The sequence below is a fragment of the Berghia stephanieae genome, chromosome 1, assembly GCF_034508935.2.
Source record: "Berghia stephanieae isolate SIO BIC M18660-M18661 chromosome 1, UCSD_Bste_1.3, whole genome shotgun sequence".
NCBI classification, from domain to species: domain Eukaryota; kingdom Metazoa; phylum Mollusca; class Gastropoda; order Nudibranchia; family Aeolidiidae; genus Berghia; species Berghia stephanieae.
In genome coordinates, this window is record NC_088360.1 from 116846350 (window position 1) to 116855969 (window position 9620).

Sequence of the window (9620 nt, forward strand, 5' to 3'; positions counted from 1 at the left end):
ATAACGTTAAATCACTAAAACATATGCTATTAAGAAGGGATCGAATTCAATATGAATTTCAGCTACTTCTTTTTTTTTGGTCCATTCACTGTCATAATACAATGTCCATAATGGCTGCATTCATTGAGGGAACGCACAATCTATTTTCTGTGGTGTGCTAAAACTAAAAGGGAAAGTGGAATCGATAAATATTACAGATGTATACCACTTGAAGAGAACCAACTACCCTTTGCTGAATTTGATGACGATACATGTTCTTATATCTTAACCCCAGTTTTGCAAAGTGCATTAAGTCATGCATTGATATGACGGAAATCTTATTACAATTATTTGTCATTAACATCCCAGCTGAGTTTACTACCATGGACCCTGACTTCATGGACAGCCTGACATTTATGGAAGTCAAGAGAAGTGTGTCAACTGAACATTTATTCGCACAATTTTGATTCATAAATAATAATAATTATTAGTATATATGTTTTTCATTCATTATTTTTCCATTATTGATAATAATTCAGATAATTGCCACAGTGGGTGAATAACTTTTTAACCACAAGAGTGGAAACCGTATCGCTTTGTATTCTTTTACAAAACTTAATAATTTCTAAATAGGGAAGTAAGTCTTAATCAATGTAGCACCCATCTTTGAATAACGTTTTTGAAAAACTATTTTTTAAACAAACAAACAAAGAAGTCCTGAGAAGGATCGGAATAAAATCACCAATTCTTCTTCAAACTGTAAAGAAATTGAAACTAAACTATTTTGGCCACACGACTCGCCACGAATCATTAGAAAAGCACATTCTGCAGACAAGGGTAGACGGCAAGAGAGGAAGAGGTAGACCAACAAGAAGCTGGGAACAAGATATATGCGAATGGCTGGGAATGACAGCAACTCAAGCAAGTAGACTGGCGGAAAACCGTAATCTGTTTCGCAAGAAAGTTCGGGAAGCAACATCCTACGCAGGATCAGCTGACTAGATATAGATAGATAGATTTTTAAAAATAATGAACTACTTCATTTGATGGATTCATTTCTATCAATCATCCAATGCTTGGTTGTTTGAATCACTTTCCATGCATAATAAAAATAGTTCTCAGATCTGTAGCAACAGCTGTGGAGTTTTCAATGTTCTGTTTTTGTTTTTGTTTTTTTATTTGCTTCTTATTCCCTTTTAATAGAAATGTTAAGAAATGGAAATATAAAAATATCGAATTTTCACCTCTCTTTTAATCAGTTTTGGTTTGAAATGGTTATCTATTGTCATAAATAGATTGCAAGTTAAACTCAGGATGTTTTTTCTTTTTTTGTTGTTGTCATTTTCAAATGAAATAAAGAAATATATCCCTTAGAAGATTTATATTATCCAAAAGAGATGCATCCATCTCTAGAATTAATGATTTTTTACAACTATGAAATGTTTATGCTTACAAATCTGTTTAAAAATCAGCTAAAATGAGGACCACCACTCAATCATGAATCTTGTCAAAGGTTTGTCATTTTCAAGTCATTATCCTCAGTCAAAATTATATTGATGAAATATTTTGACATGAACATATAACCACAAACAAAACCATAACATTCATAAATGCAAACCTAACAATTCCTTTTTAATATACCTAGTAAGTAGCATTAAACGGAACAGATACTGCACATGACTGAGGTTGCCTAAACATTTTTTTTTTAAGTACCACCTGACTTGAATGAGGGAATAAATAAAATTCTGATTTAAACAATTGATTTTGGGATTAAAGTTTCGGTTTTGAAAGTCTAAAATATTCATTTAAAAAAATTTCAAATTCCGCACCAAAGAGTTTTATCGCAAAATGAAACAGAATTCTTGGCAGTTACATGTGACATGTGAGGTAAATTAAAATATATGATGAACTATTCACAGGTAATTGCAAAGATAATAATAAATCTAAAGCACATTAATACATCTTAATATGCAATGAAGTGGTATAATTACCGTATATATTATCAAACCATAGTGGACGGAGAGAACAGATGTGGTAATTTGGTCCCATCAACCAATTTTTATGTGAAGATGATGCATATTTCAATTTCAGACATTAGCAAGAGACATACAATATTCATGAAAAAAAAAAGAAATTCAATAAATTTACAATTGTCATTTGGAATAAATAATGTCAATACTTATTTCCTTAGTCTGGAAATAAGCATTGATAATCTTGACATGTATTAAAAGTCTAATGAACAAGTTTCACAATTAACAATGATTTTGAACATTTACATTTTATTGTCTTATAAAAAAATTAATGAACTTGCCACACATGTAAGTGCATTCGTGAGTGACCCTATGTTGTAATGTGTCTGTTTTGTACTCACATCATGGCCTGAATTTGGCCCAAGGTACCGAGCCAGCTGACATGCATCTCACCCGACCAAATTTGCCCATAGGAAAGGCATTTTGCACAGTTTCCCCTGTCTACACAACAGTGATTGGGTTAGATCTGGAGGAAAGTTTTTGTGATCTATCTATCCTAAAGATCGCAAGCAATTGTTCCTGTCTAATGATGCAGAAACTATGATATAGTCTTGCTTCATGAACTTTATGGCTCTGAAGGACTACATTTTAAGTGAATTCTATTTCTTACATTTCAACAAACATTGAATGTTTAAAAACAAATATTTCAGATAAAAGTAAAGCTTTTATATTACGTATAAAATATTTCAAAAACAACTTAAGTAAAATGTTCTTTTCAACATCGCTGCCATTAAAAATCGTATACGGCACAGGTTCAGCTAAGAAGAATTTATAGCCTATCATATATTTTCTAAAGCAATCAATCGCTGCTTGTCCTGAAAATGAGATTCAAGAAAGTCTGCAACAACGGCTGAAAATGAAGAACAAATCACATGGGAAAATGTTTTTGTGCAACTGATTAGTCACCTAAAAGGTTTTCAATACTAATTTTCATATTTGCATTGGTGGAAAATAAAAGATTTTTCAACATTCAAGGCACCAACTTTGAAACATGCAAATTGTCAGTTTATAATTTATAAACTTAAAGTAAAAACACTAATTTTAGCAATACATTAAAACTTTTAATTAAAAGGGCTCTTTTGATTCAGCAAAAACATTTAGAAAAATATCCAGGACTTTTTGTTATCAAAAAGACACAATTGAAGAAAAGAATATATCATCCATGTGTCAGGCATTGGTGTAATTGCCACTTTTTGGTGTTACTGATAAGGTTCAAGCCCCATTGTGGACATGATAGAGTTGAATTCTTGTAAAAAGGCTCTTTACTCATGTCATGTCCCGTCCTACACGTGAAGTGTTGTTGTTGGCTTGAGACCTCTTGTAAAGCGCTTTGGGCACAAGTACGGATACTGCGCCAAATAAAAGCTCGTTTTCAAAATAAAAAACAACTGTTATTTGTCTTTTTGCTAAATTAAAGATCATAATTTTAAAAGGAGAAGGTTATAATTAATATCAAGCACAGTGTTAAAGCTAAAGATAGAAATTAAACATAGATTGGACATTGCAGACTTTTTATGCTTGATCTTTGGTCATATTAGTGTCAGTAAAAGATAAGATGCTGGGAAAGTAAAAAGATGATATATCCAGAGGATAGATTTGCACACAAGTAAAGTGTCCTAGAAAGAGTAAGACAAGGGAATTGAACTCTGACAGGAAGCAAATGTTCACAAGAGCCCTCTGTTCTTGTGTCTAGCCCAAGAGTTCTAGACAGAAATAAGCAAAGGATCCCAGTAAACGGAATATAATCAAAATACTACATTATATCAATGAACTAACATTGAGATATAATATCTCAAAAATGAAGGAAAAAAGTCATAAATAAGGCAATGCCAAAAAATCAAAACATACATTTGACTGTTCCCCTCTCGACAAAGAACCCAAGCAAGAGGTTAGGTAATTTGCTCCATTCTAGGACAAAGACAGGAAACAATGTAACTGGGTAGAAATTGGAAAAGAGGAGAGAAAGCAAGAGATGATCTGCCAAGCCCGCAAGGGGCATTCAAGGGCCATTTAAGGGGCAGACAGGCAGACAGACATTATCCAGTGATAATAAATCATACCTTTAAATGAAACAGGTTCAAACTTTATTACAAGGATGTTTACAACTGCAGCCTTTCAATTTGTAAAACCTAGATATTATAATACTATTTACAAAAATAAATCATCTCTATTGAAGTATATAAAGGCACCTTTGTGATCATTTTAAAAATGGTAAAATGAAACTGAGAAATTTATGTCTAAAATGCATTAATCTTTCATAATTTATGATCTTCTAAATTTAAACATAAGTCCTGTTTTATCCATAGCAGATCAAAAATAAAATTTGAGCCCAATTATATCACATGCATTCCCAATACAAGCACCCGATCCATAACATTTAATCTTCATCAAACATTCAACCCTTGATCTGTTTCACTATTGGATCTGTCATCACACATCGCAGTCAAAGTTCTATGTAAGAATGAAAAATTTGGTCTTTCCTTTGGTTTCCGTTTCCAACATGATTTCATCACCTCATAAATTGGTGATGGCGTGTTGTCCGGGCACTGAAGAATTTTGTTGTCACATAAATAATTTATCACTTCCTCATGAGTCAATCCGTAATATGGCTGAAGTGCATATGAAAAAATCTCCCACAAGAGAACACCAAAAGACCAGACATCTGATTGTGATGAAAATTTATTATACAGAATAGCTTCAGGAGGCATCCATCGAATTGGAATTGCATCTTTATCACTTCCACGATAATAGTTCATACTATGTACACTTCTTGCCAGTCCAAAGTCTGCTATTTTTACAATAAGACCACAACTGACCAAGCAATTCCGCGTTGCCAAATCGCGGTGAACATAACCACTGTCTGATAAATAGGTCATACCTGAAGCTATCTGACGAGCTATGCCTAGCTGATCAGTAGTATCTAATTTTGTTCTTTTGGCTTCTTTTTGAATAGAATCATCACTGCTGGGAATAAGGCACTGGTCTGAACTACATTGTCTAAGAAACTCATTCAAATCTCCTTTACTCATATACTCAAATAATAGACACATGGGTTTACCAACTGTACAAATTCCTAAAAGACGAACTATGTTTGGATGATCAAAATTGACCATGAGTGAGGCCTCTCGCTCAAAGTCAGCTTGAACGACATCAGAGGCATCTTCTTTCAACATTTTCACAGCTATAAGTTGACCACTCCTAGTATCACTGTCATTCAATTCCTCACTTAGACCGTGTGAAGATGGTGTGAATTTAGGTTGTAGCAAGCTAGAATTGCAGTCTTTGGGCAAAGGCGACAGGTTGGATGAACTGCTGGTTGTGATAGATTTTGATGGATGTTTGGAGTGTTTACCATCCCAATTCAAACTATACTTGCTACCACTCATGCTAAGTTTTCCACCCGTGATATGAGAATTACCATTACTACATATCAGACGAGCCTTAAACACTCTACCAAATGCTCCTTGGCCCAAGTCTCGTATATACTCAATGTCATTTCTTGGAAATTCTAGAGTTTCTAGCTTTGGGTCCAGACGATTTGACTTCATCTGTGGAAAAAAATTAAGATTTTTAAAATGACTATTATGAAAATTTTACCTTTAAAACAATATAAAAGGAGTCATTTTTTTTTAATCTGTAAAAAGCGAACAGCCATATTATAATCTTAACTTAACATAGACCCTATGTTACATGTTGTTATGAAGAATAATCTTACAATCATGTCTATTACAAGGCTTTGGTGGCAGAGATACAATTTAGACCAGTTTCATGACTGTCGATAAATGATGATCTCTTCTAGCTTATGAAAAAAATTTGAGATGACCAAAGTCAGCTAAACCAGTCTTATCTTAATTCACCTACAGTTCATAGTTCAAAAAAGTTTTCAAGATCGGGCTTTGAAAATAAATTACTTCAAATAGCCAATGTAACATTAATAAAAAGGGTCAGAACAAGCTTGGTTTAAATAATTATGATACATGAAGTGGAGGATTAAAAGAGTGAGCTTAAAGCAAAAATGTGAGCTCTAAATGACTAAGGAAGGACAAGAAACAGAAAAGTGATAGCAGATTGTTTTTAACAGCAGTACTTGACAAAATTAACTAAATCAAATAGCATCATAATCATTTCGGTTCACATCAGTGCCGCAGCCATTTCATAGCTTCTGGGCTGCAGATTCTTAAGTTCTTAAGATCAAATAGCACGATAAAGAGATGAAGACTAAGAGAAACATGGAAGAGGATAGCTGAGAAGGAGAGAGGCAAAATGTGATTTACATCCCTGAAGGAATGCTTTTACTGCTGCAACTGACAGGACAGCCTGGAGAAGATGTGTTCACAGATCCTACCTTCCACTAGGAGAGATAGGAATAAGTAAGAAACAAGACAAAAAGTGAGTGACACTATTCTTTGGGCACCTGATGGTAAGCAGAATTGACAGGCACGTTACTGATGTCAATCTCCATGTCGTCTTGAGGGGTGGCATTATACATAGGGCGTGTGCATCTCCGGTAGACAATCAAGGGTACAAGAATGAGGATAACACAGACAACACAAATGGCAGATATGACCAAGATGAAAATGTTAATCTCTTCCTCTTCTTCAATTATATCATTAGTATTGATCTTGGCAGTCATTCCTGAAAGGAAATTATGAATAAAATATCATCCAACGCTTTGAAAATCAACAATAATCAGTAAATCAAAATAATCAAATTCTAATCATGTGGCTATATGGTCTTATGGTATATAACAATCATCTTCAGACCAGAAGGTCCAGGGTTCGAGTCCTGCTCTGAGTGACGCATAGTTAAGTCCATGGAAAAGGCTCCTTACTCACATCTCTCACCGTGTCTGAGTGTAAAATGAGCACCTGGCTGTCTCTGTTGGGGAAAAAATTGTAATATCGCCAAACAGTCTTGCCCTACAAGTTAAGTGTTGCTGTTCGATAGAGAACCCTTGTAAAGCACTCTGAGCGCATTTAATGGATATTACGCTATACATGTTCTAGTGTTCTCGTAAAAGAAGAAGTGGAAAAACAGCTTGTTTCAGTTGCAAGTCATCACATTTAGAATGTGTAACTGTTTTAAATTACACAGAGAGAGAGAGAGAGAGAGAGAGAAGAGAGAGAGAGAGAGAGAGAGAGAGAGAGAGAGAGAGAGAGAGAGAGAGAGAGAGCAATGATCAATTATGAGCACAAGTAAGCCTTTAAATTATAGAGACATGACAGCATTTAGTTCAAGTCCTTGCTAAAAATGGGATTCCAACAGTTGAGTGGGAGAGGAGCACTTGCCTCACTGACAAGATTGACAGGTCTTATCACAGGGGTAGTGAAGACTGTTTTTACCCCCCCCCCCCCCCCCTTCGCTGCCTCCCTCTGCAAACCAGCAATGATTGGGTAGTTGGATCTATTTGATCTGGCTGAAACTACTTTGCGATGGACTAGCATCCTATTCAAAGAATAGTAAACGATAGCTGCTGTCTGTATAACACTGTTTTGTTTTTTTGATTGTTTTATTTTTTTGGGGGGCGGGGGGGGGGGGGGGGGGTGTTAAGGGTTTTACGGCGCTTGTGACACATTTGGGTCATATCAGCGTCAGTAAAAAGAAATAAAATTGGATAATTTAAAAATTCTAGATTTACAATTAAAAGGACATGAGACGAAGTAAGACAAGGGGAAATGGTTCAAATAGGGAAAAGATGTAGACTCCAAAAAGCACACTAACAGTGTACTTAGTTTGAGATCATCTAAAAGTCTCATCCCAACATAAACACAACATCCCAATTAAAGGAATACACTCAAATGTTTACAAATTATATGTTCAACACAAAAATATAACAGTTCATATCAGAAAGATGACTAGCAAGAAAAAAGAAATATATCAGCTCCCAAAACTAATATTATAAATTTGACACCTTCCCTCCCAACCAGGACAAAACTAAGAAATCTCATTTCTAGAAAAAGACAGAAAGCAAGTTGGAAAACAGATAAAAGGGGGTAGAAGACACAGCAAGTGACACCCCCCCCCCCCCCCCAGCAACAATGAGAAGTCAAAAACCCCACCCAGGAATAACATTTTACAAACTGAGAAAAACTCTGGTTCCATGGACATTATGGCTCTGAATGACGACTTACCACAAGGCAAAACATTGCACTTTTCCCATCTCTTGTGAATGTCTGTGGTATAGCACCAGGGTTGATCCTCCTCTGCACCTGGGTTGCGACAGAAGTTGTCAGCTCCAATCAGTTCTGGAAAAATCTGTGGCGTTCTGTCATGTCTTTGTGGATAATTAGCACTCCATGCCTGGCACACACGACCCGAGATTGTCACATTAATGGAGCCATTGTACCATCTTCCATGATCCACATAGCAGCCATCTGTCATTTGATTTAGATGTAAGACGCTCTTTTATTTATAACCCTAAAATATCTTTCGTTTACTCAGTTGGTAGATAGAACAAAGTGAATTAAAAATATGTTTTAAAAAAATTAAAGCTGATTCCAATTCAATTAAATAATCTCAACAATTGTAAGGAATAGTCAGCCATATTCCCCCTCCCCTCCCCTCCCCTCTCTCTCTCTCTCTCTCTCTCTCTCTCTCTCTCTCTCTCTCTCTCTCTCTCTCTCTCTCTCTCTCTCTCTCTCTTCCCCCTCCCCCAAACTTCACATACACTCCATTTTCAACCATACGGTTTGATATTGGAGCTGTACCAGACTGTGAGCTTAAGCCAATAGAGAATAGTCAATGGGGACAATAAACTAAGTCTTCAAGGTTTGTTAAATCGACAGTTGACAAATCATCTTTCAAACGAATCTATTCACATTAAGTTGTCAGTCTAGCTTCCCAATTCCAACTTTCAAAAGCTCTCTTTTAGTACAAAAAAATACAATGCAGTAAAATCCGACACTTGGCCATCAACCTATTTCTAAAACTTAACGGGTAGGAAAATGAGAGTCCAAAGAGATGTAACTCCTGAAAGACTAGGACGGTTGCCTTTTTCAATCGAGTTCCCTCCCTTACATCGTTTATTAAAAAGATTACAGAGAGTTGGGTTGGGTTGCGTGGGGGTGGAATAACAGAAAAAAAAAAATCAATCAAGAACCTTAAGTATTGCTAATTGTCCAGTATGAGACATCACTTAGCAATGACTATCCCGCACAAATCTTTGGGCCTCTTTTTCGCTCACAAAGTGCCCGAATTCGCGTCAAAATATGGGACGAAGCCGTTTCGTATATGCTGTTTTAAAAAATTAATTACGAGGCTGTTCATCGATGAATATGACTGAAAGTTGGTACACAGTTAGAAAAAAGGTCATTTTAGATTATGTTAAGCGACAAAACTCATGCAATTACCAGAAGACCGTTAAAAATAGATTTTTACTCTTTAGAGTAAAATATTTCTAAAACTACCGGGCGTGGAGGTTTTGTCGCTGACAAGGTAATACATGATCATTTCTTCTTTTTGGTTGTAAAATTTCATATGAATATGATGAGTACTTTTCCCGTATTTTACAAAACACCATCCTAATTTGCTCTTCAAGTTTCAATCTTTTAATCCATTTATTACGCAAGATACAACCAAAGGTCGAAAAAAAATGCCGAAAAAGCGCCCCAT

General features: G+C 35.5%; 1 protein-coding gene across 1 annotated transcript in view; it reads right to left on the reverse strand.

Moving 5' to 3' along the window:
- Positions 1-414: 414 nt before the first annotated feature.
- The window catches only part of LOC144962865 (tyrosine-protein kinase transmembrane receptor Ror2-like), a 75918-nt gene continuing 66712 nt past the window's right edge, over positions 415-9620 (reverse strand). Inside the window, exons 10-12 of the mRNA XM_078896215.1 lie at positions 8141-8383; positions 6424-6644; positions 415-5557 (exon numbers count right to left, since the gene is read on the reverse strand). Of these exons, the coding sequence (XP_078752341.1) occupies positions 4397-5557; positions 6424-6644; positions 8141-8383 (1625 nt within the window). The 3' untranslated portion in view covers positions 415-4396. The remainder of the gene's footprint in view (positions 5558-6423; positions 6645-8140; positions 8384-9620) is intronic.